Source organism: Ips typographus, linkage group LG5 (assembly GCF_016097725.1).
Source record: "Ips typographus isolate SLU linkage group LG5, UJ_Ityp_2.0, whole genome shotgun sequence".
Classification (NCBI taxonomy): Eukaryota; Metazoa; Arthropoda; class Insecta; order Coleoptera; family Curculionidae; genus Ips; species Ips typographus.
The window spans coordinates 8426903-8448189 of record NC_138426.1 but is presented as its reverse complement, the minus strand read 5'-3'; the positions used below and the strand labels follow the sequence as shown (position 1 = coordinate 8448189).

Genomic DNA, 21287 nt, shown 5'->3' with positions numbered 1-21287 from the left:
CATACTTTATTTGTTAAAGTTCAATAAAGGCGTGCGGCACCTTAGTTCTATACCAAAACAAGAGTAGTGTGTATATGCATCCTACTCTAATAAGTGTCATTAAAATAGGACCGCTATACACCAGTTTTACCCTCCAAACACTAGTTAGCATTTAAAAAAATTGGCTGCTATTTTATGAAAATCAATACTCATATTATATCAAACAATACGTTTAATAAAAAATATTACAAAAAACAATAAGTATAAACTGAAAGTAGAGTGGAACATACTTACAAAATATCAAGTATACTGGCCCAAAACTAACGTACATCCCCCTTTAATTTTGGGCTGAAAAACAAACAGATAAGGCACTAGAGACAGTTTTCCACGACCTCTACATTGCCCCGATGAGAAGCGTATATTTTCACAGACAAGTCAGGACACAATAGATTAGGACATCTTCTGTTTTGCGATGCAGGAGCGCACGTGCAATTCGTACTCGGTGTCGAAAAACACGACAGCATCGCACACTTCGCAGGTGATCCTCTGGAGTTTGCTAGCCGGTTCAGGAAAAGCGTCTTCGCCACACGTTGACGCATGATCCTGGAAAAGGCCACCAGAAGTTATTTTTTATAAATAATTCAGTTTTTACCTCAATATCCTTCTGGGGAAATGACTTGGAGCAAAGCGGACATAAGATCATGTTGACGTCTTTTTTTGCCTTGGAAGTGACACTTGTTGCATTGGGCTTACTGTCATTTCCTAACCTGTAATTTAACTTAAAATACTGAACAATCCACCAACAACTACTGGGCTAACCTTCGAGTAGCTCTGAGCGTGTGACTGGGGCTGTCATAACCGTTTACTTTCACGCCAGATCCGCTCGCACCATTCTGAACGTTTTCTGTTACTTTTGGAGTAGTAGTAGTAATGTTTAATGGATTCACTGATGATTACAAATTCATGTAATATTTTTAGAAAATTCCTGAATTGTTCTAACCTTTCTTTTTTCCCCGTTTAGCACCCTTTGGGAGTGGCGGGGGCACTACTCTTCTTTCCGTCACCGCTTCTTCAAAAATATCGCTATCATCCGAGTCCACGTACAAGGATTTATTAAATAACATCTCAGATTGTTCTTCTTGTTTTTTCACTTCCATTTGCTCTTTAGCTGTGTAAATTATAAACAATTAGTCATCCAATTTTAAATTGTTCACACAAACACCTTAGTGCAAAATGTTGAAACAAATAAAACCAGTAAAATTGCTGAAATTAAAAAAATATTGCCCTAACACTTTGTTTTGATCATCAATTGGCAGCTGTCATATTTTCAATATAAATCTCAGAGCTCTCAGTAACATCAAATAAGCTCTGTTCAGTTACCACTGAATGTTTGCGTCATTGCCAGGGCAGAACAATTGCCAGGGGCCTCTAGAACCATTTTGAAAGTTCCATAGACCTCTAAGTGCTATTGAAAACGTTTTAAAAATTGCTAGAGGCTTCTAGAACTATTTTGAAAGTGCCAGGGACCTCTAAATGCTACTGAGAACCTTCTTAAGAGTGCCAGAGAGTTCTAAAATTGTTTTAAATTGCCAAAGGCCTCTAGGATATTTTGAAAGTTCTGTAGATCTCCAAATGCTAATGAAAACCGTTTAAAAATTGTCAGACGCCTCTAGAATCATTTTGAAAGTGTCAGAGACCTCTAGATGCTACTGAGAACCTTTTAAATAGTGTCAAAATCCTCTACATGTGCTCTTAACTTTCCGATAACTGTTTTAAATTGCTAGAGGTCTCTACAACCATTTTGAGAGTGTCAGAGACCTCTAAATGCTACTGAGAACTTTCTAAAAAGTGCCAAAATCCCCTACAAGTGTTTTAAACCGTCCTAGAATTATTTTAAATTTCCAGGGGCCTCTAGAACCATTTCGAAAGTGTCAAAGATAGAGATGGAGGCCGAAACTAGATTCGATTTCGGCAAAAAGTTTCAGTTTTTTGGCCTGTTTTTAGGACTCGGTTATTATTATTACAAATCTTATAAAGGAAAACCGGTTAATTTAATTATAAAACAATATAACATGGTCAATATGAAATATTTTTTTTTGCAAATTGTGTTATATAGCCTTAGGAGGGTTCTTAGAAGCATCCTAAAGAAAAAAAAATGTTTTTCTATTTTTTTTTTTATTTTCCAAAGTCTAAAACTAGTGGGAACATTTTTATTATTTCAATCGGTTCCTTACGACCTCCTGAATCATATAAACTCAACTTGCATTATAAAAATTGGCCGGAAAGGGTCGAAAAATTACTTGACTGTGAAATCTAATTTCAGTTCATTATAGTATCCTGCATATCCCATATAAGATTCGGTTTCGGCAATATCAAAAAACCGTAACTTCTCCATTTCTAGTCAAAGCTACTGAAAACCAGCTAAAAAGTGTCAGAGCTCTTACAATTGTCTTAAATCTTCCTGCAACAGTTTTAAAATGCCAGAGGTCTCTAGAACCATTTTGAAAATGTCAGAAACCTCTAAATACAATTAAAAACCTTTTAAAAAGTGCCCAGACACTCTAGAACCATTTTGAAAGTGGTAGAACTCTAAATTCTACTGAGAAACTTCTTAAAAGTAACAGAAGCTTCTACAAGTGTCTAAAGGTCCGTTTTCACGCTCATGCAATTTGCGCCAATTGGCTTGTGCATGCAAATTTGCACAAGTAAATTGTTGCGTGTGAATGGAAGCATGATGCTTGCGCAGTCGAAAAAGTTTGGCTTGAATAAAATCTGTTCTGCCAGATAATTTGCATGCGGTTGGCACAAATGCATGAACGTGTAAACGACACTCCAACTCGACGCATGCTCAGTAGTAGCGTATTCTTTGTTTTGACTTGTTCTGACCTACACCTTGCACGTGACTTGTGTATTTCCGTTGCCTGTAACTAATGCTGTAATTTATTTTGTCTGTGTTGATTGTTGGTTACTAAACAATGTCAAAAAAAGAAAAAGAATTCATTACAGAATTTATTGAACTATATAAATCTTTTCCTTGCCTTTGGAAAATTAAATCCAAAGAATATAGCGATAGAAATGCAAAATCACAGGCTTATGATATTCTTGCTGAGAAAATGCAGACTGTGGACAGAAGTGCAAATAGAGAAACTGTGGTAATTAATTAATTCCTTAATTAAATTAGTATGAGAGTAAGTGGCCCTCTTTTCAATCCAAGATTTCTGGGGTCTTCTTGGATTTTTCTTTTTTGGTACTTTAAACTTTTTAATTAAACAAACTCCCGCTAGTGCTAACAACTCGTCTTCGTGGTCCATTTTTGTTTCAAACACGTTATACGATTGTCGAAATCTGTAGTGGTGAACAAATTTGTTTTTTTTTTATATCAATTTGCGCAAATTGCTTGAGCGTGAAAATGCACCCAACAATTCAGTTTTACTTGTGCCAATTGACTTGCACAAATCAACTTGCGCAAATTGCATGAGCGTGAAAACGGACCTTTAAACCTTTCCCCAACTGTTTTAAATTGTCAGAGGTCTCTAAAACCACTTTAAAAATGTGAGAAACCTCTAAATGCAACTGAAAACCATTTAAAAAGTGCCCACCAGTGTTTTAAACATTCTAAAAAGACATTTTTCTAATTTTGGCATATAAAGTGACACTTTTCAAAACTGATTAGAGTGACAAAACGTTTTACTTTATGTAACTAGTTATGAAAAGTTCATTTCATCACTCCCTGTTTTTATGCATTTCCGTAGAAACATATGGGCGACATCCATCATAACATGTCGTTGTCACTGTTTATACAAGGTGCTATGAAAGTGAATATTTGTGTTAAATCACTTTAAAAGATGGTTTTTACCGCTTTTTGGTCAAAATTAGAAAAAATTATGTATGCAACACATTTCGAAAATGTCTTATTGTGTAACTCATTCAAATTGTAGGACCTCGCTGCGCTCGCCCTAAACATTCATTCGTTACACAAACTCGATCTTTTCCTCACTGGTTACATAAATAGCTATTTACTAACCAACATACATTTTTTGATGGTGATTGTGACACAACATAAAAACAAACTTACCTGCATTCAAAATTTTACTAGTCCTTCTGGGTGATTTAGTAGTGAGATCTGTATCTCTAAACAAAGAACTGCGCGACATTATCACTTCATTGTTGAGTTTTTTTTCAGAATAAGTTTTTGGTTGAGGTTTGGACTTTTTCAACTTATCAAAGTCATCCTCTGATAGAAACAAAAAAACTGTCTGACACACAACTACAACTAGCATGGACTACCTACCTGGTAAATTGTTGTTTGCCTCAACCTTAACCGAAAAATCATTGTCTTTCACTCTTTTTATTACACAGGAGGTTAGTTCCATATCAGAGTCCTCAGACTCATTATACACCTAAATAAGTGTGTACACTAGATTTAGTACATGATAAAGAGTGGTTGTAATGCACTCACCTTGCGCTTACAGTGACGGCCTGATCTACTGACATACAATTCATCAGGAGATTTTTCCTCTTCTCTTATTACATCATTGAATTCATCTTTTATTGATTCTTCTTTGTCTTCTACTATAGGTCTGCATGATGGGGCCATAGTATGAGACATCCTTGGAATAGTTCAAAATGTTAGGACAATTTATTGCCTCAGTCATGATTATTCTATGAAAACAGTAGTAACAATACTCCAATTCACTTACCTTGCCATATCACACTGTAATTTATTTAGTTTAACATGGTATTCATACCACATATTAATGCGATTCTCACTGTCAGCTTTCAAATACTTTTCACTGCTGTGTATGTTAACATACTGTGTAGGATAATACATCACTTTCAATGGGCAGGGCTGCATTGGAGGCATATCATTAAAACCAAATATTGCTTTTGTGGCATCCAGAATAGGTTCTTTATCATCACTGACCTCTTCATGTCAACTGTTACTCACAAGTCCACAAATAAAAACAGGTCTACTTACTTAAATCTTCGCTCAAGTCCCCGTCCAAAGAAAACCTCCTTTTTTTGGATGTGGAAGGTGCTATAGATTCTGAATTCTGGATGGCTTCCATCAGTTCATTAGCACTTTCATTCAGGCTTTTTTCCGCCAAATTCACGGGCGTTTCCGAGCTTTTAATGGCTTCGTAGAACTCGATCATTTTGTGGTCGGGCAAATCCTGGTCCAAGATGTTGGCCTCTGTGGACCCAAACACCCTCATTCAACCAAATGAGAAAAAGTAAAAAAGCGCGGGATTTTGCCTACCTTTAAGACACTTTTTTACTTCGTTCATATCGACCGGTTGATCCATTGGAATTTATCAGATTAGCAGTCGACGACAAAAAAATGTTTTTTATAATTTGTATACCTTTTTGGTTTAATTTTTGTAAGTTTTTTGTTATTCAGCAAATAAAGTGAGGTTTAGTGTTATTTTTTTTATGTTTTTGTACCTAATTGACAAGTGACAGTAGTATTGATTTAATGTGTCTCAACTTTGCTACGCACACAAGTGAGAGAACGAAACTAGTAATTACAGGCATCTACGTATCGTTGATTAAGCAGCCACCAGCTGGCGCCACCAACACCGCTCGATGCAAGAATTTCTAAAATGGCGGGAATGGTCGGCGTCTCCAATTGTGTACGCAATTTTCCAGTTTTTCCGGTCGTTTTTCGCGAAATACGATTCGATAAAGTGAGGGCAGGCCGCGAAAGACCGATCAAGCGTAAAAAGGGACCCCGAGGGCGGCCAGTGCGTGCCGCAGCGTCCTTTACAAGTTCGCTTGGAAATTGGTTTAAAGCCCTCTCCTGAATTTTACGTCTGATTTCCCGGGTTTTCCGGTAAGTATTATTGAATTTTCAGCTAGTTTTCGACATAATGGTTACTATTACTGACCCCCGTGTAAAAGGGGGCACGTTAACGTGATAAGTGGAGCTAAATTATCGATTTATGAATTGATCGATTTAGCGTGAATGAAAAAATTATTCACAGTGTTCGATAGGTTAGAAAAGGACAGACAGATATTCGGCGCAGTCGGTCATCGTCAGCTGTTGGTAGGACAAAATTAGGTTAGAAGTATCATTGTATTTGTTCATTTTAACGTATTTTTGATAAAAAATTAGTTTAAAACGTCTAATTTAGGTGAGACTTTCATTGAAAAAGCTCTCTTCTTGTGCAGTAGTTGATTTTGTTAGTTGCAGAATGCGTTATAATGACAGATTGTCCTACGTAAACATGAAATGGAAATAACGTTGTTTTTACAATTTCCCTATGATTATGACCAAAACAGCCCTGGATCCTTCTCTGAAGTGGTACAGCAAACACAGACATACGTTCGGACGTGCTTGACTGATGCAGTAGAAATTAATCCGGGCTGAAGGGCACCGTTGTGTTTTCGCAAACGCCGGTCCTTCAGGCACTTTGGATTAAATCCGAACGTACATATACCGGGGGTTTAGATTATTGAAAGTGTCCCCCCTCTTCTGTATTCGGAAACTGCGCCCCCGGGGGTCGAATCTTTTTCGCATGACGCATTCACGAAACAATCTTCCCCCCTCAACTCTCAAAAAACAACATAATTTTCAGTGGCTTAAATAACTCCTGGAGATGTTTCTTGCTTTTGAGCATCCGCCCGTGAGTAATGCTTTATGAATGTTCGTAGCAGCCAATTATAATATTATGCACAGACCGAGAATTCTGGAAGGAGATGCCTCTGGCCTTTTAAGCCGTAATTTTCCTCCAGAGTAAATGTTTTCTCACAGGTATCGTTGTTTAAACTAGTTGGAGTAGTTTCCTTTTAAATCAATTTCAAATTGCTTAGATTGATTAGCAGGGGCACTGTCCTTTTGCTTTTTCAAATCCAGAAGAACCTAAAAATAAAATTTCCATTAACTTAAGTCAGATGTCCACCACATTATCGAGTTTCAACTTAGATTTTCGATTAATTTAGAATCTATACATAACAGCCCTCAAGGTTTTAAGGCACATTTTTAAAAAACTCAGTTAACCACCAAAACCAGGGTTTGTAATGTTAACTAAATCAATCCAGGTATAACAACATTAATATCTTTGAGTAAACGAAATAGGATAGTATCCCGCGGGCTGGGCCCTGACGACATTGCCCGGGGCTGGGCGTGGCTCCAAGGGTCGCGTTCCGATTGGACGAGGCGGAGCCCCCGGGCCGGGGTCTCTCCGCAAGCCCTTAGGGCGATTCGCCTGTATGTGTGTGTGCTTTGCTCGTTCTGGGACAAGGGACAAAAGGGTTCCCCGTATCATCTCGTCGGCTTAAAAAATGCGTGACAGTTTCGAATGGGGCGATCTTTTGTTCCCCCATCGGTAAGTAAACATCCACCGGATTTTGTTACTCGCAACCAAAAGAGCCCCGGGGCTCGGCTGCAGTATTTTATGAATTTTGTAGGTCCCGTTTGTTTTTTGCTATTGTGTTTGGATTAATAGAATTTTTGCTTGGAACAACTTTTTAGGAGACGTTGAGGTCCCTGAGGCACAATCATTCAAACCCACCCTGACAAGTCCATTTACATTTGCCATGTAAAATAAATTGCTGATGAGTGTCATGGCCACTGTTTAACCTGGCTCTGAAATATGTCATACGACAAACAAATGCTGGGAGGTCAAACTTATTAACAAATAAATCGGTACAACTGGCCGCCTATACGCAGATGATATCAATATTATGATCCGCAGAGCGGAAGAGGCGGCAGAAATATACACACAACTGAAGAGAGAGGCCAGAAACATCGGACTCTAAATAAATACACAAAAGACAAAAGCACTAACCCAGGCAAGAACAAGAGGAAACGAAAACTACCCCAGAGTAGAGGATAACGTGGATGCTGTCCAGAGCTTTACATATCTAGGTGTTGAACTCAACACGAGAGGATCAGAGGATCTCTCTTTCTGTCTCATATATTCCGCTCCAAAATCATACACAGAAAATCAAAAATCAGGATATACAAAACCATCATCAGACCAATACTATGCTATGGATGCGAAACATGGGTCATGACAAAGAACTCACAGAATAAACTGGAGGTGTTTGAAAGAAGAATACTTCGGGCCACTAAATGAAAATGAGATATGGAGAAGAAGATATAATCATGAAATCTACTAACTTTTCAAGGAGGCATCTCAGATTTTGTCAGACTACAGAGGCTACGATGGGCAGACCACGTAGTAAGAATGCCGGATAACAGGCTAGCAAAAAGGGCCCTCAATAGTAGGATGCACGGCAGAAGACCAAAAGGGAGACCACGGAAAAGATGGGAGGATGGAATGACAGAAGACGCGCAAAACTTGATAGGTGTCAGAACCTGGAGGAGAGCGGCGTTGGATCGACAGTGTTGGAGGCGGAAGATAGAGGAGGCTAAGGCTCAATTTGGGCTGTAGCGCCATTGGGGAGAGAGAAGTGTCATGGCCAAATGTGGCCATATACATATACAGAGTGGTCCAATTGCTTTAGGCGCTAAGAATTCGGTTAAATGAAACACTGTTGCCAATTTTTGTTTTTTTTAACTCCGATTTTTAAATTTTTTAAGATTTTTGTCTGTTATTTTAAATGTAAATTGTATTCTATAATTTACTCACGTCTATGTTCGCCCACGTTTGGTTTCAGACAGTCAACATCAAGTCCGACCCTGATGGATTTGAATACAATTTTGATTGATATTGAAAATATTAAAATGTTTGAGACGAATAATTGTTGGTCATAGTTTAAGTTATTGCTGTTTTTAAAGTCTCAGTTTGGCAACGTCGAACTACTCCTCAATTCGGTTCTGCCATACTAAGTTTCCCTACTTTCGCAAAATTAGATTTTTACCCCTCCTTGTCTCTACTCCTTTCCTTGTCTAGTTTACTTAATTTTCAAAATAATTGAAAATTGCCTGGAAAAGTAACATTTTGACAACGTCGGACAACTTTTAATAAAGTAAAAAGTAAAGCTACCACGGTCACCTGTGATCCTTTTTCAAGCCAAATTACTGGGCTATTTTGATTATGCCAAATTTTAAACCTAAAATTGCAATTTTTGTCATTTTTTGCTTTGACCACTAACTCCTCGGTTATTCGACAATTTACGTCAAAAAGGCACTGCGAACACAAGATAATACAGACTGTAACATTTTCAAACTTAGTAAAACTATCCTAGGAACAGGAAAATAGGAAGTTGTAGCTTTTACCATTTGCCTGCTACAGGGAGCTAAGAAAAATTGAAAACTTTACTTACTTTAAATGTGCTAAAAAAACTGACACAAGAATTGTGACATTTTAACGGTTCTTTCCGACGTTGCCACTACAACGAAAAGCTGGAATGTCACTCTAAATCAACGTCCCAAGGAATCATGTAAGACATGTTGCAACAAAGGTAATTGTTTTTGGGAAAATGTGCGCATTAACTTCTATCGTGTCGACTCAATTAAGAGGATCTAATAGATCACATGATACTGCTGTTCAAAATGAATGATAGGTGTTTTGCGACATTTTCTGTCTTTGTCGACAGCATTCGATTTATTCTTACTATTTTGGGAGTCTTAATAATATTAATTTTTTCTTAATTTGTTTCTGATGTTGAAATTAATAAAATCTTCGTAAGAAAATCACAGCCGACGCTGGTATAAAGCTAAAACCAAATGCCAATCTTCGAGCAGACTGAGTGCGGTACATAAACCAGTTGGAGCAGCAAAACAAAAATAAAAAATCTCGTGGGGGGGCTAGCGGCAAATCGTGGGCCCCAATGGAGCCCCCGGCCGTCATGACCGCATGGGTCCTCCACACGCGACTTGCAGCCGCGGGGGTGGTAGCCGAAGAAGTTGTTTTCATCTTTTTGTTCATCTTCTGGTCGTCGTCATTCTAGATCCGACTTTGTTCTCGGTCCCATCGGGAGCGTTTTTCCCAGGCCTGCGCCCCCCGCAAAAACTTAATCCCGTTACCACGGCCACACTTCTCCCAAACAGGATTAAGACGAGATAAGAAGGGCCAAAGATCTCGATGTTTGTGCATCGGCCTTGTCACTCGGTATATACGCCCGCGTCATGCATTTATACATGAGCCAGGATGTTCTTTTATTGAATTCGGGTATATTGGCGAGCCCCAAACAGGCTTTGACATCGGATTGTATTAAATATTAATCCGTCTCTCGTCCCGTATTTGCGGTCCGTACGGGGCCGCTATTTTTGAGCTCTTCATCGACAAGGGACGTGTCATTATACCGCCCTAATTTGCGCCCTTTTCGAGGGGTAGTTTACCGTGAAATTGCCGTATAAAGACCACATGTGTGTTCCACTGTAATCACTGAATCGCTAATGAACCCGAACGCTTGTCAGAAAGGGCCCCACGAACCGCACAAAAAAGGGGATCGCTTTTGATTTACTTGTTTAAATTATTTATTCAAACTTTCAATCAAAATTTACATTTTTCTTGTCAGTCCTTCTCTGTTTTTGAGGAAAACGCCACGTGACAATTTAAACAACAATGTGAACTGTCAAATGACTCGTAGTTTGTGATTGGTCAAAAAAAAAGCAGCAAGCTGTGGCGTTCGGTCAAGCCGTTCCTAACCTAACATTATAAATAATATGACACTGTCACTTCATATAGACCATTTCGAGGTGATGTCACAAACGTCAAACGTAAGTCAGCCATATTGCCGGGGGGGCATACAGACCCACTAGCTAAATGTAAACCATAGAAATTTTCGATTGAGTTCAGAAGATTGTAGAAAAATGCCCTCGTTTTGTTTAGTCGTGCGTTGTGGAAATAGAGCAGAAAGGAATAAAGTTCGATTTTTCAAGATTCCCAAAGCGTTGAAGAACCGGGAAGAACAACTAAACACCTTGTCAAAAGAACGTCGACTTAAATGGGTTGCCGCTTCAAAACGTGGGGATTTAAGTAAAACCTTCCTTAATAATGCACGAATTTGTGCAAATCACTCTCAGGTATCTATTATTATTATTTGTCAGTAGTACAGCATCTAACGAAGTATGGTTAAATAAAATATTGTTTTAATTTTTGTGTATTTTGTCAGTTTTGTTTGGTTTTTTTAGGTAAACCAGCCAAATTAGAAGATAAGGACAATCCTGACTGGGTTCCTTCTGTAAATATGGGATATATATTATTACCAAAACCCAAAGTGTACAAAGTGTATAGCGGCATGTTCAAGCAGTTAAGCGTTAAACAAAACGTCTCATAATAGTAAGTTTTTGTACAAAAGTTATAATTTATCTGTAATAAGACCTTTATATAGGAAGATGAGCATGAAGGTGAGAGAGCACGTTAGCTATGAACATGGACAGGGAACCCACTGCAGGTCCATCTACAGAAGTATCTGTATCTTACTTGGAACAACTTCAACAAATTGATGACAATAGCCAACTGAAAAGCGAACAAAATGCTGTGTATAAATTGTCTATCATAAGATCTCAATTTTGCAAATCAAAAAATTATACATTGCAAGAAAAACTAAAATCGTCTGGCTTGTCAGAAGAGTCATTTAAAGATAATAATTCAAAAACATTATATTTTACAGGCTTTCCAAAAGCACAGATGATGTTTTTAGTTTTGTGTCAGTGTCTCTCCCTACATATCAACTAAATGTACTCTGCTTCCTTTTAAACAGTTTATTAAACACCAGGAGATCACAAAAAACAATGAAAATCAATACAGCTAAATTCAGTTGTCTGCCCCCCCCGGCAATATGGCTGCCGTCGAAAGCCAGTGTCAAAACCAGGGGACTCAAAATGATCTATTTATGAAACCAGTGCTAAATTCCTAACCAAAATCAACGTAAACAAACGGAGAAATGACAGCTGGAATGCCCGAAACTGTTTTCAAAACTGATCACCAGAGGGAGTATCTCTTATCTTGAAACGCCAATAGTCATGACACTCAGAGTTATTTGACAGTTTCAGAGTAGTCACGTGACGTTAATGGGCGTTTTTTTCAAAAAAGGACTGACTGGGAAATTTTCTTCAGTTATGCCCCCCAAACATGCAAATGGGAAGCTCCCACGCTTCAACCCAGCAAACTGCTACTTAAACAAATTTCGTGAGGCCCTTCGGGGGGCGACGTGGTGATTTTTTTATGGGAAAAACTTGGATTGGTACAAGATCGTGGGACGCATTTCTGTTTTTTTTTTTCTCTCACTCACTTTCTGTCCGATTTATATGCACTATTCATGAGAGAGTGTGAGGATTGCGTGTCGCCTCGATTCGAATCCGTACAGGGGCCCGGAGGGGGCCACGAATTTTCGAACCGAGGGGCATCCGAATCGCCCAAAGTCCCTTTTTCGGAATAATTATTAAAACATCTCTAACGACTCTTCGAACGCGGCGGCGGTTTTTTATGGGACAGATGGGTTACGCCCTCAATGAATATTGATAAGGGGGCCACGGAAAGGAACTACACCCAAATTTATCATTATATGCATGAGGCACTTTGTTTTTTTTTTTGGAATGCGTTTAGTCAAATGAAAACCAATTTTCGGTGTGTCAAGGCCCTTTTCTTGCGTTTGGATCGATTCAGTTGATTAGTTAGACTAAGTTGTTTAATTTTATTTTTTCTTAAATAAAAAACTAATCTAACCTAACAATACTCACTAATTTTCTGAATGACAACGACTGGAGAGTCTAAAAAAACCCTTTTTTAATTAAAAACAGTAAAATAAGAAAATATGTATCCGTTTCTGAGATATTTACCATTTTATGTAAAATTTAATATTTTTAATCATACAATTTTAAATTGGTACATCGAACCACCCTGTAACTGTCAAAATAATCGAGTTATCGAAGGTTAAAGTAGTAGCTGTCCAATTCAGTCAAAACTGTCTTTACTGTCAAACAACTCGTTTATTTAGAACACTTTGTATAGACTTTTATATGTCGATGGATAGAAAATATAATGGGCTTTCCAAAAATCTGACTGTTTGTGTTGTTAGGCTGCTTCGTTTGGCCGCCAGAGGGCTCCAAAGCTAACTAAACGTTTTCCTTGATTGTAACCACTCTATAATTTCTTTAAATCGGCCAGGTACGGCCCTGATATTTGGTACAAACCGAGCACAGTGAGAGTCAAATTTAGAGCCGTAGCAAAACTGTAGAAATAAAATCATTAAGGTCGATTTTCGCTTGCACTAAGTGGCCAACATAACGCAAAACCCATTGGGATAATGGTGGTGTTTCAGGCAAATTTGAACCTTACAAAAATTGTCATTTCTAAAATCGGTTTTTCAAAAAATTTCCATGTGATTGAAAAATTTGCCGTGTTTTCCTAATTTTCTAGGGTCAAATTAGCCCTAACCAGTCAAAAAGTGTTTCTGGGCCATCCTGTCTGTAAACCGTAAATAACACGCGTATTTGTAACACTTTGTATATATACTTTTATATGTCGATGGACAGCAAATTCCATTGACGTACAAAAGTCGGTTGGTTAGTGGTACCGTTTAGCCACTAGAGGGCGTCAAGTTTCACCAATTTTTTTGGTGTATTCTTTTGTTTAATATTCAAAAACCCGCTTAATTGCACTATTTTTGCTAGAGTTTTATACGTCAATGGATAGCCAATGGGAGCTTTCTAAAAATTTCCCAACTTGGGTTGATAGGTTGGCCGCTAGAGAGCGTCAAAGTTGACTATTTTTTTATGATTTTTTTGTGCAACCTTTGGTTCACTCTTGAATAACTCGTTTATTTGCACCATTCTTAGTAGTGTTTTATACGTCAATGGATAGCCAATGAAAAAAGCTTTCTAACAGTAGCCCAATTTGAATTGGTAGGTTAGGTTAGGTTAGGTTTGGCCGCTAGAGGGCGTCAAATTTGATCATAATTTTTTCATGACTTTTTGTGCATTCTTTCGTTCAATCGTCAATAACTAGCTTGTTTGCAACACTTTGTATAAACTTTTATATGCCAGTGGATAGGCAATGAAATAAGATTTTTATTGACGTACGAAAGTTGATGGGTTAGTGGTACCATTTTGCCGCTAGAGAGCTTCAAAATGTTTAAAAGTAAAATTAGAAAATTCAACATTTTTCATTGTTTTCTAACGGAATTCATTGAAATTACCAAACTTTATTTATGTTTAAATTTTAATGGTAGATGTATAGAAAAAACATTTTATGACTTTTTTTTTATAATATAATTTAGACGTTTGCAATTTTATTAATAGTTTTGAAAATACTAATGTCCTCCAGTAATCCTCATTAATGCCTAAAGTTTGTACACCATAATGCCCAAGCGGTTTACCCCTCGCCATTTCCTAAAATTGATCATTTTCCTAATTTACAACCAAATTTTTGCAACGTTGCCAAATTGACTATTTCTTTAATATATGACCAAAATTTTCCGATGTTCCCAAATTCTCCTAATTCAGTAGAAAATGTTTGTTACTTTGCCTAATTGAACTATTTTCCTAATTATATATATTTTTTTTTGCTGTCAAATTGATCATTCATTCTAGTTTGCGACCAAATTTGCTGCGATGTTACCGGGACAATGTTATACATTCCTTATATTTGTAAATCATTGATTTGGCTGTTTCAGTATACAGATTTTTTCTTAAATTGAAAAAATTACTTTAAATGAGAAGAGCATTTAAGGTGTCTTTGTTAAGGAAATTCAGAAAAATATATATTTCAGAAACTTTAAAATTACATTGTACAGAGCCTACAACTCTTTTTCTCTGACCTTCCTCCGTTTTTTCCTTCTACATTTTTTTTTGGGATGCGCCACTGAAGTCCATTTAATTTTTGTCTTTTTTCGTCTTTACCACAGTTTTTCAATTATTTGCAAAACAATGCAAATTAAATACAGTAAATTGAAAATAATGGGGTCGTCTGCCAACAATTTTTTAAGTACTTTTAGCTAACTGCAAAGAAAACCACAGTTATTTGGTACACCATATACGAAAAAGTCCCATGTGACGTAGAAAAGATCAGTTCCCCAGTCTCTCTTTTGCTTCTAACGAACTGAGCAAAACAAAATACGTCATTCACTGAATCACAATTTAATGACCTAAACTTTGGCAACAATGCACTGGTTACAAGGCGATTAAGAATTCGCTTCCTGACTCTAGTCTTCCACTTAGGTTACGGAATTGAAGAGTCTCTAATTACGTCACGAGGGCTCCTTAATGTTTCTTGTATAAAAATACTGGCGATTTAACAGGGTGGTCCAGTTTTTTGTTAGGCAAACATACAAACTATATTGAGTGTACTACTTAAAAACCGTTTGTCTTCGATTGACAACCGCCAGGTGGCGCAATTGCGGTACAGCGTTGACGATACGCCCCTGGGGGCAATACAGTGTGTTGTGATGGGGCCCTTTATACCTGTGGCCGCCTCGAGCGTATAACTCATCGTTTGGCATTTAAATTAGTCGTCCGGCGGCCATGACAGATTGCCGAATGGATTAGCGCGAACTAATTTCTTTTAATATTTTTTGAAGAGGGAAAATTATGTTTTATTTTATGGCGATTCGAAAACAAAAACGTAATTAAAAATTTATGAAGCGAGGCGCTATATCGGAACCGGCCGAACCTAATGAGGCCCTCGGACTGGGGCTCATCAATTCTTCTACTCTCCTTTCTTCGCCCATTAGACGGATTTTAATTTTACGCATTTTTAACTCGACCTTAATTGTCTCGCGACCTCTCTTCTCTATGCACCGGAGGTAGCTAACGCCAGCTAATTATAAAGGAAGAGAACACAATTACCCACTTCAATTACGTCAGGTGCTCTAAGTCCAGGATTATTTTACCGAAAATATAAACAACACTAGAGGGTGGAATTTTAACGAAGGTCGCGTGTCGTGGTGAAAGGTCACGTGGCCCTTCTCGACTACGCTACAACAACAAAGTAACCTTTTTTTTAGGTTGTTATCTCGAGCGTGCAATTTTACTTTTGCCCGTTTTGGAGCTGCGGCCTAAATGGGGTCACGTGCCGCATCACGTTATTATACGAGGAGGGGCGTCTCCACCTTTGCCGCCCTTTCCTGCCTAATCAGTTACCCAGCTTACGCCATTAATTAAGTTGTGAAAAGTAATCATTTAGGGCGGATAAAGCGCATAAGATGTTCCGTGGTGGTCTTTTCTCTTCGGTCAATGATTGTGATCCACAAAAAATAGAGTACTAGAGTACCTTATTAAGGCATTTGTGGCTTTACTGACAGTTTACTGAAAAAGCCAAATCAATGATCTACAAATATAAGGAATGTTTAACTTTGTCCTGGTAACATCGCACCAAATTTGGTCGCAAATTAGAATGATCAATTTGACAGCAAAAATAGGGAAAATAGTTCAATTAGGCAAAGTAACAAACATTTTCTACTGAATTAGGAGAATAGTCAATTTGGCAACGTTGCAAAAATTTGGTTGTAAATTAGGAAAATGATCAATTTTAGAAAATGGCGAGGGGTAAACCGCTTGGACATTATGGTGTACAAACTTTAGGAATTAATGAGGATTACTGGAGGACATTAGTATTTTCAAAACTATTAATAAAATTGCAAAAGTCTAAATTATATTATAAAAAAAAAGTCATAAAATATTTTTTTCTATACATCTACCATTCAAATTTAAACATAAATAAAGTTTGGTAATTTCAATGAATTCCGTTAGAAAACAATGAAAAATTTGGAATTTTCTAATTTTACTTAAATTTTGAAGCTCTCTAGCGGAAAAATGGTTCCACTAACCTATCAACTTTCATACGTCAATAGAAAGCTTATTTCATTGGCTATCCATTGGCATATAAAAGTTTATACAAAGTGTTGCAAATAAGCTAATTATTGACGATTGAACAAAAGAATGCACAAAAAGTAATGAAAAAATTATGATCAAATTTGACGCCCTCTGGCGGCCAAACCGTCTAACCTATCAATTCAAATTGCGCTACTGTTAGAAAGCTTATTTCATTGGCTATCCATTGACGTATAAAACACTACTAAGAATGGTGCAAATAAACGAGTTATTCAAGATTGAACCAAAGGTTGCACAAAAAAATCATATAAAAATAGTCAACTTTGACGCTCTCTAGCGGCCAACCTATCAACCCAAGTTGGGAAATTTGTAAAAAGCTCCCATTGGCTATCCATTGACGTATAAAACTCTAGCAAAAATAGTGCAATTAAGCGGGTTTTCGAATATAAAACAAAAGAATACACCAAAAAAATTGGTGAAACGTGACGCCCTCTAGTGGCTAAACGGTACCACTAACCAACCGACTTTTGTACATCAATGGAATTTGCTGTCCATCGACATATAAAGGTATATATACAAAGTGTTACAAATACGCGTGTTATTTACGGTTTACAGACAGGATGGCCCAGAAACACTTTTTGACTGGTTAGGGCTAATTTGACCCTAGAAAATTAGGAAAACACGGCAAATTTTTCAATCACATGTAAATTTTTTTAAAAACCGATTTTAGAAATGACAATTTTTGTAAGGGTCAAATTTGCCTGAAACACCACCACTATCCCAATGGGTTTTGCGTTATGTTGGCCATTTAGTGCAAGCAAAAATCGACCTTAATGATTTTATTTCTACAGTTTTGCTAGGGCTCTAAATTTGACTCTCACTGTGTTCGGTTTGTACCAAATATCAGGGCCGATTTAAAAAAAATCTCTCAAAGAAATTATAGAGTGGTTACAGTCAAGGAAAACGTTTAGTTAGCTTTGGAGCCCTCTGGCGGTCAAACGAAGCAGCCTAATAACACAAACAGTCAGATTTTTGGAAAGCCCATTATATTTTCTATCCATCGACATATAAAAGTCTATAGAAAGTGTTGTAAATAAACGAGTTGTTTGACAATAAAGACAGTTTTGACTGAATTTGACAGCTACTACTTTAACCTTCGATAACTCGATTATTTTGACAGTTACAGGGTGGTTTGATGTACCAATTTAAAAAACCTTGTATGACACTAACGTATTGTGTTATGACTAAAAATATTAAATTTTACATGGTGTGTATCTGGTAAATATCTCAGAAACGGATACAGATAAGTGTATGACATTAATACACGAAATCTGTCTAGAATTTGACGTAGAATTTAAAGATGCAATAATATACAAGGTGTCCCATTTAAACTAGGCAGCACTTGATTCCGGTTAAATCGTTGCACGCATATTTTCTTATTTTTAATTAAAAAAGGGGTTTTTTAGACTCTCCAGTCGTTGTCATTCAGAAAATTAGTGAGTATGGTTAGGTTAGATTAGTTATTGGAAATTATTATAGGAATTACTGGGCATTACAAGGAATTAGTGTACAAAATTGTACTCAGCAGTTTACCCCTCGGAAAATGGTCAAATTGACAACGTTGCAAAAATTTGTTTAAAATTTGGAAAAACGGTCGATTTGGCTATACTCCAGAAATTTGGTCGTAAATTAAAAAAAACAGTCAATTTGATAGCATTGCAAAAGTTTGATCACAAATTAGGAATATGGCCAATTTAGCAACGTTACGTAATTGTATTAGTAAATTAGGATAATGCCCAATTTGGCAGCATTGCAAAAAATATGGTCGTTTTGGCAATATTGCTAAAGTTAAGAAATTAAGAAAAATGGTCAATTAGACGACATTGAGACAAGACAATTATTTTATTAAGCAGTAATTCCAAAGACAGGACCTGATATGACAACAACCAAGCCAGAAATGACATTTTTTTGTTTTAAAAAACGTTTTGGCAATATTGCTAAAGTTTGATAGGAAATTAAGAAAAATGGTCAATTAGACAACATTGAAGGACAATTATTTTATTAAGCAGTAATTCGAAAGACAGAACTTAATATGACAACAACCAAGCCAGAAATTACATTTTTTTGTTTTAAAAAACGTTTTGGCAATATTGCTAAAGTTTGATAGGAAATTAAGAAAAATGGTCAATTTGACGACATTGCAAGACAATTATTTTATTAAGCAGTAATTCGAAAGACAGAACTTAATATGACAACAACCAAGCCAGAAATGACATTTTTTTGTTTTAAAAAACGTTTTGGCAATATTGCTAAAGTTTGATAGGAAATTAAGAAAAATGGTCAATTAGACAACATTGCAAGACAATTATTTTATTAAGCAGTAATTCGAAAGACAGAACCTAATATGACAACAACCAAGCCAGAAATTACATTTTTTTGTTTTAAAAAACGTTTTGGCAATATTGCTAAAGTTTGATAGGAAATTAAGAAAAATGGTCAATTTGACGACATTGCAAGACAATTATTTTATTAAGCAGTAATTCGAAAGACAGAACCTAATATGACAACAACCAAGCCAGAAATTACATTTTTTTGTTTTAAAAAACGTTTTGGCAATATTGCTAAAGTTTGATAGGAAATTAAGAAAAATGGTCAATTTGACGACATTGCAAGACAATTATTTTATTAAGCAGTAGTTCGAAAGACAGAACCTAATATGACAACAACCAAGCCAGAAATGACATTTTTTTGTTTTAAAAAACAAAAGTTTGATAAGTGATTGTCGCATCATTGAACACATGCCACTCTAAAAAGTAAAAAACACACACATACACAGGAGGGACAGAGAATTTCAATTTGAAAAGGGATCTATTAGCGGGAACAGGGGGATAATCCGGGAACAACGGAGATGATCGATAAACTATAGACGGGCGTCTCGTTTTGTGGAGTGCAAATAAGCCTCGGAGAGCAACGGGGATCACGCGATCAATTACCTTAAAAGTGAAAGGGTGCTTAGTACACTTTTAAGCCCTTTAAAACTCTAATGTAAATGCTAATGAAAGGGAGGAGAGTGGGAGAGAGGCACACGCTATACGGCGCGCAACGTTATTTCTCCGGGTCTCAAATCTCGTTAGTCGACAAATAAGACGGACTAAGGGGAGAAAATGCGATCTTATTTAAATATTGTCTTGAAAGGAGAAAGAAACCAAACACAAAAATATTTAATATCGCTTTTGAGCGGAATAACTGCGGCTTCGTTACCGGATAACTTAATTCTCCCTCTTCTGCGACTTTCCCGGGCTCTTCGTTATTTATTTTCCGACCGAACGAAGTCTGGTGACGGGACCTAATGAAAGATAAATCCCACGGGAATTGTGTCCCTTCCTGTTTTTCAGGAATTAGTCCAAATGTAATACTGTCAAAAATTTCATATTATACGAGGCGAACAGAAACAGTTTTGTAAGAAGAGTGAAGTTTGTGACGTTATTTGTTGTTGAATACTACCAAACAATTTTTTTGCAAAAAAACTGCAAAAAAGCTTGCTAAAAACCACACCCTGTGATGTAGAAAAAGCCAGTCTCTCTTCTGCTTATAGTGAACTCTTATGAATATTTTCCAAATGTCAAAGTTTTAACTTTCAAAGTGTCAACTGTCATTCACTGAATCCCATTTGCACGATGAAAAAAAAGGAAAATTAGTTGATTGATACCAGTCATTATAAGGCAAGTATAAATAACTTTGGCAACAATGCCCTGGTTACAAAGAATGAATAATTTCAAATTTGCCTCCCGAATCTAGCCTTATTCCACCTAGTGTTTCTAACTGTCTAAATTTAATTTACCAATTTTCCAAATTTTAAAGTGCGTTTTAAAGGTCACGTGACTGTTTTTGACAATGTCAACTGGCCTTTACAGTGTTGCAAGCTCAAAAATTGAATTATCCAAGTCACGTGACGTGTATTGTGCAATTTAAGTTGTTTCAACTGTCTAAATTTAATTTACCAATTTTCCAAATTTTAAACTGCGTTTTTAAGGTCACGTGACTGTTTTTGACAACGTCAAAAGACCTTTACAGTGTTGCAAGCTCAAAGTGATGCAAGCTCAAATACTCTCACGTTACGGAATTGAAGAGTCTCCAATTACGTCACGGGGGGATCGTGCCAGGCACATTTTTACTTAAACCTTTATCAGAGAGAAGAAGAAATTTTTCAGTAAGCCTCTATTATTTCCAAAATTACTCTAATGACCTCTGGCTTGGGATTGTAAAAAAAATTTAATTTTTTCTGTAGTTTGGCATTTTTTGAAAACTGTGACGTCATACTGGTTTTGTGTGATTTTCTGTGTATCAGGAGAGTGAAATTGGAAAACATTTATTTATTGGGCATGTGCAGATGGTGGTAGATAAAAACGGCAAAATAGTGAGGAGAATGATAACGCTGGTGCAGATAATAAAAGTAGAATAGAGTTGTTCTGTAAAAGAAGTTTGGAAGAAAATGGGTTAGGAGAAGAGAGTGGTGAGGAGGGAAGACGTTCTTCTTTTTAGGAGTGAAGAAATGAATGCTGCAAGTGAGACGAGCAAACTCGATGTCAAAGAACGAGAGAGGATTAACGAGTAGGGTATG

General features: G+C 36.9%; 1 protein-coding gene and 1 long non-coding RNA gene across 3 annotated transcripts in view; both read right to left on the bottom strand.

Annotated features, from left to right (window-relative positions):
- Positions 1–193: 193 nt before the first annotated feature.
- Positions 194–5408, bottom strand: LOC145729932 (uncharacterized). Its single transcript, XM_081980913.1, has 10 exons — positions 5240–5408; positions 4958–5173; positions 4680–4905; positions 4439–4589; positions 4271–4379; positions 4055–4213; positions 980–1147; positions 799–925; positions 632–746; positions 194–582 (listed from the first exon to the last, which is right to left on the bottom strand). Exons 1-10 carry the CDS (start codon positions 5283–5285, stop codon positions 430–432), a joined length of 1470 nt encoding a protein of 489 aa, XP_081837039.1. The 5' UTR covers positions 5286–5408; the 3' UTR covers positions 194–429.
- A 628-nt stretch (positions 5409–6036) lies between these two features.
- LOC145729955 (uncharacterized) overlaps positions 6037–21287 on the bottom strand; it is a 66034-nt gene continuing 50783 nt past the window's right edge. For both annotated transcript variants that reach the window (XR_014178485.1, XR_014178486.1), the window contains exon 9: positions 6037–6841. This is a non-coding gene — a long non-coding RNA (uncharacterized LOC145729955). The remainder of the gene's footprint in view (positions 6842–21287) is intronic.

Bases quoted from the DNA above. Each gene is read 5' to 3' on its own strand.
- LOC145729932 (XM_081980913.1), bottom strand. From the start codon at position 5,285: ATGGATCAACCGGTCGATATGAACGAAGTAAAAAAGTGTCTTAAAG. The intron at 4,590-4,679 runs GTAAGTGAATTG...AACTATTCCAAG, and splicing joins TTACAGTGTGATATGGCAAG to GATGTCTCATACTATGGCCC. The intron at 4,214-4,270 runs GTAGGTAGTCCA...TGTTTCTATCAG, and splicing joins GGCAAACAACAATTTACCAG to AGGATGACTTTGATAAGTTG.